This window comes from Arachis duranensis, chromosome 2, assembly GCF_000817695.3.
Source record: "Arachis duranensis cultivar V14167 chromosome 2, aradu.V14167.gnm2.J7QH, whole genome shotgun sequence".
Classification (NCBI taxonomy): domain Eukaryota; kingdom Viridiplantae; phylum Streptophyta; class Magnoliopsida; order Fabales; family Fabaceae; genus Arachis; species Arachis duranensis.
Genome location: NC_029773.3, coordinates 77843496 through 77863006, shown reverse-complemented (window position 1 = coordinate 77863006; position 19511 = coordinate 77843496). Strand labels below are relative to the sequence as shown.

At 30.7% G+C, this 19511-nt stretch overlaps 1 protein-coding gene across 1 annotated transcript; it reads right to left on the bottom strand.

Moving 5' to 3' along the window:
- Window positions 1–7784: 7784 nt before the first annotated feature.
- LOC107474989 (phosphatidylinositol:ceramide inositolphosphotransferase 1) lies at window positions 7785–12188 on the bottom strand. Its single transcript, XM_016094628.3, has 12 exons — window positions 11781–12188; window positions 11591–11680; window positions 10676–10762; window positions 10357–10425; window positions 9618–9698; window positions 9231–9302; window positions 9078–9138; window positions 8893–8995; window positions 8638–8733; window positions 8507–8553; window positions 8285–8409; window positions 7785–8182 (listed from the first exon to the last, which is right to left on the bottom strand). Exons 1-12 carry the CDS (start codon window positions 11811–11813, stop codon window positions 8099–8101), a joined length of 948 nt encoding a protein of 315 aa, XP_015950114.1. The 5' UTR covers window positions 11814–12188; the 3' UTR covers window positions 7785–8098.
- Window positions 12189–19511: the final 7323 nt, after the last annotated feature.

The window sequence follows — 19511 nt, the reverse complement described above, 5'->3', positions numbered from 1 at the left end:
TATATACATGTTCAAATTATGTGACTTATTTCTTAAAATAAAAATAATTTTATTGACTAATATTATTTTGAATAATTTTATTGAAGTTAAAAATAAAAAATAATAAAAAAATTATATTGTAATTTGACTATTTTTTATTTGTATTTAATTTTTAAATTATTATTTTTCATTAATTTTAATTAATTATTTTTAAAAAAAAAGTTAAGCTAGTTAACTTGCCAACCCGCCAAAAGTGGGGCAGGCTAGCATTTTGAACCCACTTTATATAGCGAGATGGGTCAGCCCGCCCCATTATTTGTGGCGAGGGGAGGCGACGGGCTACCTGCTTTGCCACCCCATCAGTTAGGATGCGTTTGATTCTAAGAACATGACAAGACAAGACACTGGGAATAAAACACAAATGATAAGTCATAAAAATTAGCATTTTTGTATTTTGTTTAGTGTTAAACTAGAACAAATTATGAAAGTTTAATTTGCTTTTATTTTTTTCATACAAAAAATTTAGAAAGAAAAATATAATAATAAAAAATATAATTATAAAAAATTGATAACAATAATGAAAGAAAAAATGTAGAATAAATTAGATCTCTTGTTAGTGAGACTATATACTTTTTATTAGGAAGAACATAAAATACACTAATTTAGTATCTCTAAACATAATATTTTTATCTGTGTTTTTCATTTGTCAAATATAATTTTGTGTATCTTAATTCCTACTTCAATGTCTCATACTTAAAAACAAACACAGCCTAGAGACAATATTTCTCTTCATATTCAAGTTTATATTGCAGACGAAATTTTCATTCTAAGAGTTCTAGAAATTCTGTAAATATCATTGAGTCTAGTCTTAGGATTATTCAGTTTTCTTCTTTCTTATTCCTATAAAAAAAAAAAAAGTCATAGTATTAAGAGAGAAATCAACAAAAGTCATAAGAAAAAAAAAAAGTAAGCGATTAAGAAGAAAAGTCATAAAATAAATTTTATTGTATCTTTGTGTCTTGATGCATGTAAAGTGCATTGGTTTACAGCTCATTCTTGACGTTAGTACTCAGGTTTGAGTTTTGCCCTGGCATTTATGACTCGGGATTTAAGTCAATTTGGCATTTTTGAAGCTTGGTTTTAAGCTTCATTATTTGTTTTGGTGTTGAAATTAGTTTTGATTCTTTTATTTTATTTTTGAGTTAATAATTGTAATTAATTGATGATTACAGTAAAATTTAAATATTGTTATAGTGGAGACTGAATATAAATTTTATTACCTTTAGATATTGAACTAAGATATATGACTATGGAAATCTTTATTCCTTTCTTTAATTTGTTCATTAAAAGAATAGACATCAATCATACTGCATTTATTTATAATTGTTTGGATGTGCATAATTATTTTAATTTACCTAATTGATCTTTTATTAACTGTTAATTGTACTATTTGTTATAACTGTTCTTTATGTGTGATTTTTTAATTGTTTGTTTGATTGCTTGTATTTGTGACTTGTTGGTTCGAATTATGGTGGAGTGTGGTAGCTTGTAAGTGAATTAATTATATGTTAGATTGGAGGCCGTAATTTGATTATATGTTGGGACGAAGGTCGTGATTAGATAAATTATATGTCTCCATAAGTTTGGTGAAAATTGATTTGTATTTTGACTTGTGGTGGTGTGATTTGATGATTTTTGGTTTTGAACGAATAATCACGTGACTTGAAAATAGAGATTGAGGTTTGGTGAATGAATGAGTAAAGAATTGGATGGAATTAAGAATTTAAATAAATTGAATTAAAGAAAGAATTTATAAGACTAGCAATGATCATTGCTAATAAAAGGATTTTGATTACATACATATATTCTTCTATAACAATTTTTAAACTCTTCTAGTGAAATCGTGTAGTTAGGTTCTTACCTCCTACAACCGTATCTTTTCAGGAAATAGACGAGAAAGTCAACAAAGATTTTGTTGAATTTTCAGTTGTACTGTATCTATTTATAATATCTTAGTTATTATTTTCTCTCGCCATTATTGTTATATTTTTATAAAAAGAATAGGAGTCGTGATTGTATTGATATGTACCTATGTAATATTTGTAAGTTAGTTGTATAAAAAATCTTTGTATCTATATATGTGCATGTGAAGTATCGTGATTGATTTGTATGTAGGTGTGTATAAATGAAAAAGGTATTTTTGGTTTTCAAAGAAAAATTTGATACGATTTCGAATTAAAGTTCCTATTTTATTATTAAATATGTGGAAGTCGTCATAATCTCCTCATTATCAGAGTGACGCAGACAAAAATGTGACATTTTAGTACTAAGAATGTTACATTTGAAGTCCAAAATTGAAACAAAAAATGAAGAGACAAAAGACAACATGTTCGAAGATGATCAGATTCAACTCTTTGTAAAGAGATTGAGAATATTTATGAAATAAAGACAAAAAAATCTGGTTAATTTAGAAAAGATAAAATAATTGAACCAAGTAATCTATCATTACTGTAAAAAAAAAACTAGAACACTTTAAAGTAAAGTATCCACTTGTGAAAAAGTACAAGAAAACAAGAGAAAAGAAGAAAATATTAATGGTATCATGAAAAGATTTCGAAAATAAATCTAAAAAAGATGAAGAGGAAAAATAAATTTGTCTGATGGCAAATGACAAACAACCTGTTGAGGAGGTAAACAATTTTGTTCTTACCATTAATGAACTCTATGAAATTATTGATGATGATTGAAAATTTTAGCAAGCTTCTTTCTAAATATATAATCAACACAAGAAAGAAAATGAAGCCTTTAAAGGTGAATTTTTTCTCTCTGCAAAAGACTAGGAAAAAAAGTTATGAAGTAAATTTCATTTGTATTTTGTGTTTTTGCATAAAGAATTCTGGTTTAGAATTTATTCTTAGTATTAGAATTCATGTTTGTGTAATTGTGTTATATCTTGACGTGTGTGATTGAGGATTTGCAAAAATGTTTGATAACTAAAGAAAATCAGTCAAAAACAACTATAACTTGTTTTATTTAATATTTATTAATTATTGCAATAATTAATAAATATTAAATAAAACAAGTTATAGTTGTTTTTGACTGATTTTCTTTAGTTATCAAACATTTTTGCAAATCCTCAATCACACACGTCAAGATATAACACAATTACACAAACATGAATTCTAATACTAAGAATAAATTCTAAACCAGAATTCTTTATGCAAAAACACAAAATACAAATGAAATTTACTTCATAACTTTTTTTCCTAGTCTTTTGCAGAGAGAAAAAATTCACCTTTAAAGGCTTCATTTTCTTTCTTGTGTTGATTATATATTTAGAAAGAAGCTTGCTAAAATTTTCAATCATCATCAATAATTTCATAGAGTTCATTAATGGTAAGAACAAAATTGTTTACCTCCTCAACAGGTTGTTTGTCATTTGCCATCAGACAAATTTATTTTTCCTCTTCATCTTTTTTAGATTTATTTTCGAAATCTTTTCATGATACCATTAATATTTTCTTCTTTTCTCTTGTTTTCTTGTACTTTTTCACAAGTGGATACTTTACTTTAAAGTGTTCTAGTTTTTTTTTTACAGTAATGATAGATTACTTGGTTCAATTATTTTATCTTTTCTAAATTAACCAGATTTTTTTGTCTTTATTTCATAAATATTCTCAATCTCTTTACAAAGAGTTGAATCTGATCATCTTCGAACATGTTGTCTTTTGTCTCTTCATTTTTTGTTTCAATTTTGGACTTCAAATGTAACATTCTTAGTACTAAAATGTCACATTTTTGTCTGCGTCACTCTGATAATGAGGAGATTATGACGACTTCCACATATTTAATAATAAAATAGGAACTTTAATTCGAAATCGTATCAAATTTTTCTTTGAAAACCAAAAATACCTTTTTCATTTATACACACCTACATACAAATCAATCACGATACTTCACATGCACATATATAGATACAAAGATTTTTTATACAACTAACTTACAAATATTACATAGGTACATATCAATACAATCACGACTCCTATTCTTTTTATAAAAATATAACAATAATGGCGAGAGAAAATAATAACTAAGATATTATAAATAGATACAGTACAACTGAAAATTCAACAAAATCTTTGTTGACTTTCTCGTCTATTTCCTGAAAAGATACGGTTGTAGGAGGTAAGAACCTAACTACACGATTTCACTAGAAGAGTTTAAAAATTGTTATAGAAGAATATATGTATGTAATCAAAATCCTTTTATTAGCAATGATCATTGCTAGTCTTATAAATTCTTTCTTTAATTCAATTTATTTAAATTCTTAATTCCATCCAATTCTTTACTCATTCATTCACCAAACCTCAATCTCTATTTTCAAGTCACGTGATTATTCGTTCAAAACCAAAAATCATCAAATCACACCACCACAAGTCAAAATACAAATCAATTTTCACCAAACTTATGGAGACATATAATTTATCTAATCACGACCTTCGTCCCAACATATAATCAAATTACGGCCTCCAATCTAACATATAATTAATTCACTTACAAGCTACCACACTCCACCATAATTCGAACCAACAAGTCACAAATACAAGCAATCAAACAAACAATTAAAAAATCACACATAAAGAACAGTTATAACAAATAGTACAATTAACAGTTAATAAAAGATCAATTAGGTAAATTAAAATAATTATGCACATCCAAACAATTATAAATAAATGCAGTATGATTGATGTCTATTCTTTTAATGAACAAATTAAAGAAAGGAATAAAGATTTCCATAGTCATATATCTTAGTTCAATATCTAAAGGTAATAAAATTTATATTCAGTCTCCACTATAACAATATTTAAATTTTACTGTAATCATCAATTAATTACAATTATTAACTCAAAAATAAAATAAAAGAATCAAAACTAATTTCAACACCAAAACAAATAATGAAGCTTAAAACCAAGCTTCAAAAATGCCAAATTGACTTAAATCCCGAGTCATAAATGCCAGGGCAAAACTCAAACCTGAGTACTAACGTCAAGAATGAGCTGTAAACCAATGCACTTTACATGCATCAAGACACAAAGATACAATAAAATTTATTTTATGACTTTTCTTCTTAATCGCTTACTTTTTTTTTTTCTTATGACTTTTGTTGATTTCTCTCTTAATACTATGACTTTTTTTTTTTTTATAGGAATAAGAAAGAAGAAAACTGAATAATCCTAAGACTAGACTCAATGATATTTACAGAATTTCTAGAACTCTTAGAATGAAAATTTCGTCTGCAATATAAACTTGAATATGAAGAGAAATATTGTCTCTAGGCTGTGTTTGTTTTTAAGTATGAGACATTGAAGTAGGAATTAAGATACACAAAATTATATTTGACAAATGAAAAACACAGATAAAAATATTATGTTTAGAGATACTAAATTAGTGTATTTTATGTTCTTCCTAATAAAAAGTATATAGTCTCACTAACAAGAGATCTAATTTATTCTACATTTTTTCTTTCATTATTGTTATTAATTTTTTATAATTATATTTTTTATTATTATATTTTTCTTTCTAAATTTTTTTTAATAAAAAAAATGAGACTAAATTGAATTTTTATAATTTTACTAGTTTATTACCAAACAAAATATAAGGATATTATTTTTTGTGTTTCTATCTTTTATGTCTTGTTTTTAGTATCTTATCTTGTCTTATTCTAAAAACTAATATAGATGTTTCTGTCCTGGAATAGTATTTAATATATATATATATAAGGGAAAGACGGATATCTGCAAGATCAGGTTATGGTACAAAATTTTTTACTACTCGTGAATATTAACAGGTGAGTTTTACAAAAAATATATTAAGATAGAACTGTAAAAATTAATCTTGTCAACTTATGTTGCCATCCTGAATTGCATACACGATGTCCTAAGTTGCAGAGACATCATCTTAAAAATCGAACTAAAGACATAACACTTAAGGTTTTTTTTTTCTGAAAAAAAAAATTATTTTCATTGCTCCCTGCATGCATGTGCCACACATAATTGAACACATAATAATTTAAACATATAATTTCATCTCATTTTTTTCTATGAGTTTTCAAGAATACGTATTTTAAAAAATATTAATGTGAAAATACAAAAATGTAATGACATTTTTAAATACAGCTTGTGTCTGTATATTCTTCAGACGAAGACAATGATAATGTTATTGCTATTACCGCCGACATTATTAAAAAAAGTCATACTTATTGTTTGTCTAATATTCAACTCCCAACTTTTCTTCTCACCTTAATTAAACTAGGTTTTTTTAGAATTAAGAGTTATAGCATATGTTCTTAGTACCTTCTTTTATAAATTTGCTGACGAATTCGACAAACATTGGTTAATATACTGAGTTTGCTAAAAGGCAGGGCAAACTTGCCTCCACAAAAAAAAAAAGATTTTGAGATATAATTCTAGAATAATTTTTTTGTAAAAATAATTTTTTTTATTTTGTTCTAAAAAAATTCCAACACTTAAACAACCCAAGTACATGCTACTAATTGTGCAAGTTGAGTTATCATGTGATTCCCTTTTATTCTTTTATTTTTATTCTTTTTTTATTTTTTCTTTTTTTTTTAGATTTTTCATTGTATCTCTTAATTCAATTCGTTGCGGATGGAAGATTTATTTAAAGGTTTATTATTGGACAATAAATTATTCACTCCCATCACTTATTTAATCAGACTAATAAATTAATTATTAGACCAATCTAACTTAATTATTTTCTTGTTTTTATTTTTAATGTTTCGTGAGGAACCAGGGTGTACACTTTATTCTTGGGGATCTAAAATGCGTATAGCAACGCATAAAAGGGCCACAAAACGCGTGGAGATTTGTAGTGTGGGGGCAGGGGGCCCATGTGAGAATGAGGATAATATAGGCATAATGCATGTGATGTTCTGCCTCACCAATGACTTATGACTAAGTAAATTAGTATAATAAACGGCAAACCTATTTCAATAGGAGAGGGTACTTGAACATCCATATTGGGATTGTAATCCACGGACAACGAATGGGACAACCCACACAAAAAACTACTGCAATTCGTAATTTCTAATTTTTCTTAATAAAAAAAGAAAAACACATGCAAGGTCAAGCACATGCGCACTCTCTCATAACACATGTAGCCAAATTTTCAAGTAATAATACAATAATAAAGTCATCATGCTCTCTTTTGTTTTTGTTAACCACCAACCTAATCATATTAGGGCTCAGTGAAATCTTTTTCCCTTTTTCACATGCACAATCAAAAGGGTTATATTTGCCTTTAACTAGGCACGATTGGTCTATGGATTGAAATTACTCGTTTACATTATAGGCCTTTATTGTTGGTATATAATCTTTTTTATTTGGTTAAAATATATTTTTTATCTTTAATATTTATATTTTTTTTTTAAATATTCCTAATGTTTAAACTTTAAAGCATATTTAATTGTCTCTAACATTTTTAGTCTGTATCAAAATTATCTCTAAATGTTAACTTCATCTGCAATGTTGAAGACAAAATTAAAAATGTTTAAAGATGATTTTGAAATAAATAAAAAACGTTAAAAACAAAATTAAATGAATAAAAAATATTAGAGACAAAATTGAATAAAATTAAACGTTAAAAACATTTTTTAAAAAAATTACAAAACTTAAAAAAAATATATGCTTTACCCTTTTTATTTTTATTATTAGGACACCACGTGAATTCAAGGGATTAAGATTCAAATAAAATAAAATAGACTAGGGAAGAAAAATATATGCACATGGTATCAATGATGGTGGTGAGGATTGGAAATAATTTTTTTTTTCCTATGGCACATGCTGATGCTATAGATAATTTAACCATGACAACCAGATCAGGGGTGCAGAATGTTGAAAAGCAGAACCCCATATTCAAATATTTTTGACTTAATACAAATCGGATTATACTGATTTGAATTAAGAGGTGAATGTTTCAGTTCAGGCAACTAAATCTTCAAATTGAAGGATTGTTGTAGTAGTAGCTTTCCAACAGCAATTCTTGCAGTGGACCCTATTTCAATTTGTACACAGTAGTGGCCCCTCTATATTTAATCTATCTATGCACCATTCATTGCAGAGTCAGGATGGTGTATTGTGTTGACATCTTCCATGATCTTGCCATTTACTTGAGTTCTTTGCCTCTGAACAAGTGCAAAATAAACATGTTATTGTTATGTCAAGATCAATGAAAATGACATTACACACCAGAGGAACAAGAGAAAGGACACAGATTTTCATCATACCCTATCTGCAGGATCTCCAGAATTCCCATTCAAAAGCTTGTGATTCTCCTCTTTGGTCCTGCCATCTTTGTCTTTCGTGCTCAATGGTAGTAAGGTTGCAGCCACGATAGACCGGTCTGGCAATTCTGCGGAAAAACTAAGTCAGTACAACGGCAAAAGGCGGGTTGAGTGGACGAAAGCAGTGTGTATTATTGTAATTGTACAAACTACAAATGTGCTAACCTGCCAGTTTCTTGTCAACGAAAAATACCACCAAATTAACAGTGTACCTGCAGTCAGAGACCATAAAGATTAAATTGAAGGTGACGTATAACATGGTTTTCCAATCACAAAAGCAGAAAATGCTTCCCTACCATGCAACGACTACGTCGACTGTGTAATGTTTGCGAGATGCTACTATCAAAAGACTCTGAACAATAGCAAGTAACCATGCTACCTGCTTTATGGACCTAGTGTTTCATCAATAACCACAAGAAATAAGAACGGTAAGCATGACAAGAATATGTCACAGTTATGGCATTTTATGAAATCAACAAGGCATCCAAGGAAAAGTTACTGCAATGAAATCTAGACAAATTTAGTTCTTCAGAAAAGACAGCCATTTTTACCTTCGAATGCCATATTTCTGATACGTACGAACGAATACAAGAGTGAAGATCATGTGTGATGAAAATATCAAATCCCCACATCCATATAACACACCACGCGGAACTGCACGTTAAATTCAATTTAGTACAAAACTATAAAGAAGCCAACAAAGCTCAACAACTCCAATACAATCACGCATACTAACAATTAATCAAGAGGACTTCAAGAACACTATCTGGACGAGGCAATGTGGCAAGTTTCGAACCCTGCATGATACATTGTGCAAATTATTAGCATGCATGAAGACTACCTCAGATATATGAAATTTTTACATGGACATATTCTTAAACAATTATACCTCACGGCAATGGTAGTTTGGACCAGGAAGCTGCGTAGAATAAAATGTGACTATGCGAAGAAGTTGAGAAGCCTGCATTAAACAAATAAACATGAGCAGAATGTAAGCGGGAAACTGGAATGCTCATCTATTCTTGACTCGCTCTAAAACATTTAAATGGCAGCAAATATACTCTGGCTGACCATATATGAGGGGGAAGAAAGCAAGGCTACTTAATAACATAAGTTAATAATCAACATCAAACATGTTGATTAGACCTAGCATTATGTGTTGTCAACTAACTCTTGTCCAATGATCTATCACCCCCTAAGAACCCATCTATTCTATAAGGATACTAAAAAGATTAACAATAATTTAACTAGCATGACAAGAAGGGTCGATACTTACAACTAAGAATGCTAGAACTCTGCACCATATTAGGACTGTGTAGATCTTTCTGCTCTTCAATATGAAAGGATGAAATGTCCACTGCAAAAGCATATAACAAAGAATATATCATCAAAGTACTCCACATAAAAGGGCCTTATCAAAAGGTAAGAAATTAAAAAAGAACATGAGCCACTAAATTAGGAAGGATGATGTACTATATGACTAACTGAAACTTCAAGCTAAGCCAATTACAAGAACACATAATGCTTCAGAAAATTCAAAACTCGGCCTCTAAATGAGAGGTTTAAAATTTCAACCACCATAAGAGGTTTATTTGATTTCTTGTGTTTTCATAGATATCATTCTCAATAGTTAGTACTAATAAGTATCCCAATTCCCAATTTTACTGAAAGGAAGTCCCTTAACGAGTTCCTGTTAATGTTTTCGGACATCACAAAGTCACAATGAAAAAAATATACGATAAATGGCAGCCTCACCAATAGGATGGCACAGACACTAAGCCTTATTTCATTGATTGCCACAGCAAAAACTAAAATGGGAAGCTCAATTAATGTATAGAATTCTGTCTTCAGTAATGTGAAGCCAAAGTTATGTAAAACGTAATCTCTTTCAAAAGAGACACCTTCCAATCACTAAAAAAATTTGGGTGTTGAAAAGTTAAATACAGTCAGAAGATAATAATCATGTAGGAAAGCTGAAGCAATGAGTTTGATGTAGAGATGGTGGGAATTCTTACCAAGACGAAGGATACAAAGATAAAGGTAAACAGAGTTTCACTGATATAAGCTTTGTCTTGTCCAAGCTCCTGTTAAAGCACCAAGATTATATAAATTAGAAGTTCCTCAAATACTATGTAAATATCATGGTAATCAAACTCGAGCCTTCGCCTGAACTCGTGGAACTTTCACAAGCTCAAGTAAACTTGAATAAGCTCAAGTCATAAAATCGTAAACTTCCTCGGGGACCTAACTGAGATAACTCGAGAGTTTAATAACCTTGTGTAAGATAGATATTTCGGGGTTAAAAAGAAAAGGAAGGGAATGAAAATTACGCACAGGAAGAATCATGAATCCAATATCTTGTAGAGTAGGGCCAGGCCTATGTAAATAATGAACTCCGCGAGCAGCCAAGCCATGTATGTACTGTAGGGATACAGTTTAAATTTAAACATAAAACATTGCATGAAAAATTAAATATGCCAAATAAGCAAGTAAATCAAATGTACTGTGTACCATTACACCTTATGCATACATAGAAAACACACAAATATATACATCACAAAATTTGTTCATCACAGAGAAAAAGTTCTTAATAAAACATTTGTCATTAACAACATGCTGCAAAGGAAATGAAATATTTTATCATCTTGGTTCCACATAAAATTGGGAGTATATTTGTAATTCAGATTCAGAAGGAATAACTAATTGGAACCAGTCAGTTGCAGCTGAGAATTAATTGATCCAAATCCAAAGGATACATCATCAAATGCCAAATTTCCAGCATTGCAAAGTTTGCCAAAAGATGCTGCAAAAAAGCTAGTGGTTCCATGAATCCCACATTAAAAGTTAAAACACCGACATTATGTTTACATATATATAAACTCAAGTTCATAATAAAACTCTATATGTGGTAACATATCCGTACCATTCAAATCACAACTTTAATTCAACAATACTATATGATATTGTGAAAAACAAATTTACACACAAGTCGTCAAATATAGTATTAACCAAGAACTCAACTTCTATATTCACTCTATACATCAAGCTATTCAAAGTTTCAAACTCTTGGATACGTGACACAAAATCGTTGACCAAAAAAAAAAGTTTTAGACAGTTAACAACATCAGCAAGAAGAAGACAAAGAATTTGTACTAGAGCTCAAGTATAGTTCAAAAAAAAAAACTTCAATACAAATTTAAAGAAAAAAAAAAGAAAAAGAAAAAAGAAAAAGAGAAAGAAGAATCGAACCTGACAAACAAGACCAGCGAGTAGGTACTTCCAATTCTCGAGAAGAAGGTTGATTTCTGTAATCGTTTCTGCACAAATTCTCTTCCATAGCTACACTCAAAAACCCAAAGTAATCAAGCATTGACCAGCAAAAAAATACAGAGAGAGAGAGATTTTTTTAAAAAAAAAAAGAGAGAGAAAAGAAACTAACCTTTGAAGCCTCGCGACCAATGTAAAACGACATGTTCTTGCTGCAGTTTGTGGTGTAGTTTTAGTCTTAAGAGTGAAACGACAACTTCCATATTACCTCATAACCACACTCTTAAAGCAAACAGCATGGCTCTTATTATACACGCGCACACACAGAATCAATCCTCTCTCACTTCCCTCCGACCACGCAAAACCGACACTGCGGTGGACGAAACGACGAACCCAAAGCAGGTGAAGAATAAAGAGAATACAAAACGGCAGTGCGTTTTTGCGTTTTGGAAAGGGGAATCGGAATCGGGAAGATCTGAGTTGTTTCGAGATCGAAAGAGGAGAAAGGGTGAAACGATCGCAGAATAATAATAATTATAATAAAAAAATAATAATAATAAGGGTGTGTTTGGTTGGCAGAAGACTGCTATGCTATGCACGCGAGATGAACACGGCGAGACAGTTGAGAAGAGAGTATAAAATTATAAACAAGTGCGTCATCGGCTCATCGCCCTCTTCTTTTTCAAAACTCAAAAGTAATTATTTAATTTAAAATAAATAAATAAATAAATATTCCCAGTTTTACATTTCGCCTTGTTTCATTGTTTTTAAGAGGAATCTCCTAGTTTCTTCCTTTACCATAAATATCGGGACAAAATGGTAACTGACTACTCGATATTTAAAAATGTTTTTATCAGAAAAAAAAATTGAATAAATTCTATATTCACTATAAGTAAATGAGAAAGTATCTCTCTTGAAAAGTTTGACATAGGAAAGTGAAAAATGAGTTCAATTTGTATATATTCACTAACATTAAAAACTAAAAAGAAAACATGAATTTTAAAATGATATTTAAATTTTGTATTATTTTTATCTTATTTTTAAATTTTTAAAAAATTTATTTATAGTTCTTAATTTTTGGATAAACTTTTTAATACTATTTTAACATTTCAATTAAAGTGAGTTTTATCTTTAAATCAATAATTAGGAATAGCAATATAAAATTTGTTTTATTTTATTTTATTCATCCGAAAATAGTATAGTCTTTACATTAAAAAATCAAATTTAAAAAATTTAAAAAAAATTGAATTTGAACTCTATTCGAGAATAAACACTCACAACATAATTAAAAAAATTTAAAGATTCAAAAGTTTTATTAAAATCTTTAAGATTAAAAATATAAATTTAATTTTAATATATAATTTAGTATAAAATATACATTTAATTACGTAATATCATATTAAAAATAAAATAAAAAAACTAAATAATTAAGCAAATTTGTAATCAAATTTAACTAGATCATTGTGTGTACTCTTTTATTATTTGAATGTGCATTGTTACTGCTAATGCTTTTTTTTTCCTTTGTTATGTTATCGTCATGGTCATTATTATCGGCTGATTTTTTTTGTTATAGAACATATGAGTGTGTAATGCTCTGTTATAGGGTATGTGTTATAGGGTATGGGAGTGTTACACTATAATGTGGGGCAGTTTTTTGTGATTTTTGACATTAGCAATTCGGATCATGCGGATCGTATGTTGAAGAAAATATAAAGGGCAAATCGGACGGTCCGATTTGTAAGGAGGAAAATTTTAAATTATTGATGGTATAAATCGGACCGTTCGTATTGGTTCTTTTTTTTAGCAATAGAAAAAGCAATTCGTAGGATCCGATTTGATTATTATAAGATTTTTTGAACGAGTTTGAACAACTCGTAGAGTCCGATTTATGGAGCTATATGTATATAAAAATGTGTAACTCATAAACAAGGTAGATAGCGTCTTCTTCCTCACCGTGTTCTTCTGCGTTTTTCTACTTCTCCTGGTTCTTTTTTCTTTGTTACGAGGTTAAAAAAAATTGATTGTGAGGGTTCTGTTTCTGTTTAGATTGTTGAGGAAAATGGATGATAGAGTTATTTTAAAAGTGTATTATTTTGGTTAGATTTTGTTAGAAACATCTGAAGGAGTAAAATTTATTTGTGAAAATTCATTGGATGTTGTTATTCCCTTCACAATCTCATTTGAAGAGTTCAAATGTGTGATATATGAGAAGATAGATTCTGCGACGTCAATGAAAATATCATGTATTTTATACAGATATCCGATCCCAGTATTTGGTGGATTCGTTCAATTTCAAACCAAATATATAACCGACAAAGCGAGTATGCAAGAGATATTTTTAATGTATATTGAAAGTCGTGCCCAAATGTCGTTCATCGAGCTGTACATTGAATTCGAACAATCTGAGGCCGACCGAAATATTGTACGGGAAGATTACAATAGTGATAGTGAGGAAGAGTTCGAAATCAATTATGAAGTTGTGGATCCAAATGGAGATGAAGATCAATGTGACGACACTATGGCCCCAAATGTGACAGACGTTGCAAATATACTGGCAAATGAAGTACCGTTCGAGGAGCCATCTTTCATGCGAGTGTTGGATTTGGAAGCCATGCATGCTCCGAAGTTTCCAAATTATATGAGCGCCGATACGTAATTGCCTATTTTTATAAGACGGATTAGAATTCTGTAATAAATTATATTGAATGATAGAGCAAATAGTTAAGTGGCATGTGAAAGTATATTTAATTAGCATTTGTTTATGTGTTGATGTAGTTAAGTGTAGGATAATAATATTTTTTGTTAGTTATTGATGGAGCAAATAGTTAAGTGACATGTGAAAATATATTCAATTAGCACTTGGGAAGGTGTTTATGTAATTAAGTGTAGGATAATAAAAATTTTTGGTTAGTCATTGATTTAGTTAAATATTAATTACTGTTTGTTAATCAATATTTATTTATGTGTTTATGTTTTCCTTTTTTTGTTAAGATTGAGATAATAACCTGATGTAGAGTTTAATAATATCACCATAGATGTATTGAGTGTTGATTTACCTTTAATTCGGTTATTAAATTTTCGTATGGCTGCCGTCGTGATAAAAGTCTCTCTTATTGCAGATGGTGAATTTGCTGTTGGGATGGAATTCAGTTCAAGGGAAGCTGTTATTAGGGCGATGAAAGAGTATGCCATACAAAGAAGTGTAGACTATCGAGTGTATGAGTCGGAGCCGTTGACATTTTATGCCAAGTGTACACAGTATGGGAGGGGTGTGATTGGCTTATCAGGTTAGCATGATCAGCAGAAAGTACTGTTGGGTTATTAGGAGGTATAATGGTAGTCACACCTGTACCAGAGCCACCATTTCTCAGGATCATTCGAAGCTGAATTCTAACACAATTGCAGAAGCAATAAAATCGTTGGTTGAGGCTGACCCCTCGTTAAAGGTAAAATCAGTTATTGCAGAAGTGCAATCGAAGTTCAATTACAACGTAAGTTATCGAAAAGCATGGTTGGCTAAGCAAAAGTCAGTAGAAAAAATATTTGGAGGTTGGGAAGCATCGTAAGAAGCATTGCCGATATGGTTTGAGGCCATGTGTCATAAGGAGCCATCAGCTATCGTCCATTTTGAGACTATGCTTGCATATCAAGGCGATGACTTGGTAAATGATATCTGGGTATTGCATCGGGTCTTTTGGAGTTATTACCGCTGCATTAAAGCATTCAGACATTGTAAGCCAGTTGTCCAGGTGGATGGGACTCACTTGTACGGAAAGTATAAGGGTTGTTTGTTAGTGGCAGTGTCACAGGATGGTAACAACAATATCGTCCCAATTGCATTTGTTATTGTGGAGGGAGAGACTTCTGATGCGTGACGCTTTTTTCTTAGTAACCTGCGACAACAAGTTGCGACTCAGCATGGTGTGGGGCTCATATCCGACCGACACGAATCCATCAATGCAGCTGTGGCTCGCAGCAACGGAGCATGGTCACCTCCTAGAGCTTTGCATATATTTTGCATCAGGCATATAGAGTCGAATTTCTTGAGAAAATTCAAGGCACCGTACCTGCAAAAACTTGTCATCAATATAGGTAACATTGAGTAATTCAAAGTTTGTTATCAACAGAGATACCTTCAATAAGTGTTTGTTAACCCATTTTTTTTGTTGTTTGTTATTATGCAGGATATTCGAGGACGGTGCGCGAGTACGAAGTGCGTTTCCAGCGGTTACGAGAACGGGGCGAGGCTTACACTAACTGGTTAAATCGAATCCCCCGCGAACAGTATGCGTTAGCATTTGATGGTGGCCACCGATGGGGTCACATGACGACGAATTTAGTAGAATGCATCAACTCAGTCTTGAAGGGTTCATGCAATCTCCCCATTACTGCACTTGTCATTCTCTTGAATCACAAGATCGGACAATTTCAAATGGTTGCCATATTTTGTACAGTACCAGTGCATGTAAATATCTAAAGGATGCTGTGGACCATCAAGCTCAGTCAGAACATGGTTATACCTGTTTGTCCACTGCATCACCCAAAATGAAGGACTCGTGGTGGTGGCCCAATTAAGATTCTTATAACCAGTCAGGACTTCTCCATGTGCCTTGTCTAGATTTCGTTCCTGATGAGAAACTCCCTGCACAAAACCAAACTGTCGCCTATACCGATCGGTTGCATGCCACTCAATGCATTCAAAAGAGACCAACGACACCGTAGCACTCCACACAACCGAGTGCATGTAGATGTTTGCAGGAATTATGTCCGGATCCACACGATCCACAGAATAAGCAACCCACACAAACTGTGAAAAATAAACCACACTAGTGATTACAATCGGAATAACAATAACACTGCAACCCCCATACCAAATAATTCTTTAATGAAAATATATCTGGCCTTCCTGAAGATCATCCAAGGCCTTTCTAAAGTGAGCAAGTTTCATATACCTAAAGCGTCGGTCTCCACGCTCCCAGTTATGCCACCTAATATCGCTTAATTCATTAACATGACTGGATTCTAAATATGAAGATACAGAATAAATGTAAGATAATGTTACCTGTTTGCAAGCAGAAAACTACGAGGTTCCCTAGGAACCGACGCTAGAAATAGAAGACGGATCCAAGCCCAAACGAGCAACAGTGTTAGCGAACCATCGATCTCTTTACAGTCAAAATGAGATGCCCTGCATAACGTCCTGTACAGATGTGCGAGGCAAGCCAAACCCCAACTGAACTGTACGATACTGCCAAAATCACGAAGTAAAGGCAGAAACTTCCAATGCACAGATGCCCCAGACTTGTCTCCCAACAATATCGTAGCTATCAACAACATAATGTGGCACTTCACATACCTCTATATACTTTCTTCATCAGTCAATTATAATCGTTCTTTTAGATTTCGTAGCCACGTAAGCTTTATACCGCTTCCTTTACATTCTGACTTTCTCGGTGCAACTCCAAATTAGTGCAAACACTCCGCCTCTAAGACTTCAAAACTGCTGATAGTCATTCCTGTGACTGGAAGACCGTCCGTCGAAAGAACAAGAATCATGGCCACATCTTCCAGTGTCACAGCACATTCACCAATGTGTGTCTAGATGCCACCTTTCGACTAAAGCATTTACTAGTGCTTTCTGACACTGTACTATTCCAATCTGAAATGCATGATAAAAACCAATAAAACGTAAATGCTCCTCCACCTTATCATTGTACCGATCTGGAGGGACAGGGTGATCACACGTCAACATCCATAAACTCTACAAAAATGAAAATTATTAATCAAACTACCAACAATTACTAATTTACTACTGGCATATAATAAGAAAAACTAGAATAACCAATATTATTAACAAATAATTACTACTAAATACATTAGCATACTTAAGTCAATTAAAAACGTAACAATAAACAAATAATTATTATCAAAAACCAAATACATTATATTATTATATTTTATAAAACTTAATTATTGATCAAAATCAACCATATTAATCCAAAAATGTATTTTTTAAACATATATTTTTTACTAAAGGTTATTACAAAAAATTATAAACATATTCCTTTCATTAATCTATCATATTAGTCTAATTCAAACATTACCATTGAATTAAATTTTCTCTAACTATATATATATATATATATTAATAATAATAATAATATCACTGAGATATGTTTCCTAAATTGACCTAACAAGAACAATTATAATATAACTAAATTAACAACAACAATTTTATTTCTGAATTAATAATAATAACAATAATATTAATAATCATCATAATAATAATAGTAATAACATTCTCATTGGAACGTTGAGCTAGTAATTAGTACCAGCAACAACAACTATTATAATTTTTAAATAATAATAATAATAATAATAATAATAATAATAATAATAATAATAATAATAATAATAATATCACTAATATGTTCTTAACTTGAGCTACTAACAACACCAACAACTATAATTAAATTTTTGATAATATTAATTATATTTTTTAAAATGTTAAAAAAATTAATAAAAACACTTATATAATCAGAATGGCTGAGATATCTTATAATATGAAGTTTAGGATGATCAACATCTTTAAATTTTTATTTTTTTGATATTATAATTTTTTTCAGCAACTTTAGGAAGAAGAAAAAGATCTGGATGAAAGAGAGGATGGAAGAATGGTTGCTGGTAGGATGGAAATGAAGCTCATTTTGAATGGTGAGAATACATGCAGTAAAGGGAAGCTAGGGTTAGGGGCACCGTTGTGGGAAGGAACGTCGACGCGACACGTGGCGGGGGGAGTTACAACTCGAACCCTCCGATCTGTTCACACAATGCGGACCGTCCGATTTGGCATAAGCAATTCGGACCATCCGATTTATCCTTACCTGATCTCACAACGTGGTAAAGCTCACAGCTCTCCATATCACCATCCTACCCCAATCCATTCTCCATAATAAAAATAAAAAGCATACTATTATCACTATTTTTTCTTCCACCTCTTTTTTTTTATTTAATTTTTTTCTTTTTCCTCCTCTTCTTTCATTAGTATAGTCATTACCATCATTTTCTTTTTCATTTTCTTTTTAATTAATTATGACATAATTAATTTAATAATAACAAAAACACATTATTTTATTGTAAATGACACAAAAACAAAATTTATGAATGATACATGAATTTTTAGTGTAAACACAAGAAATCTTTAAATGACTACAAATCTAAAACCGACTCATTCAACCAACAAAATATATTTAAATATTTTTTAAATTCAAAAGACATCAAACTACTACAAATGACACATGAATAGTTAATTTTTTTATATATTACTTCAATACCACACAATCAATTTAGTGATAATAAAAATACATTATTTAATTAAAAATAACACAGAAATTTTTAGTAAATGACATAAGAAATCTTTAAAGAATCACAAGTTTAAAATCTAAACTCACTTGGCCAACAAAATATATTTAAATGCGTTTTAGAACTAAAAGATATATCAATCTGTTGCAAGTGACATAGGTACAACTATACCTCTTATATATGAGTTCAATACCACTCAACTAGTTCAATAATAAGAAAAGTACATCATTTAGTTAAAAATAACACGGTTAAGAAATTCATGTGTCACAGTTAAAAAATTTTTATATCAAAATTAATAAACTTTCTGTGTCATGAATAAAATTTTAGGTGCTATTTTCCTCCTCCTCCTCCTCCTCATCATCATCATCATCATCATCATCATCATCATCATCATCATCATCATCATCATCATCATCATCATCATCATCATCATCATCATCATCATCATCATCATCATCATCATCATCATCATCATCATCATCATCATCATCATCATCATCATCATCATCATCATCATCATCATCATCATCATCATCATCAT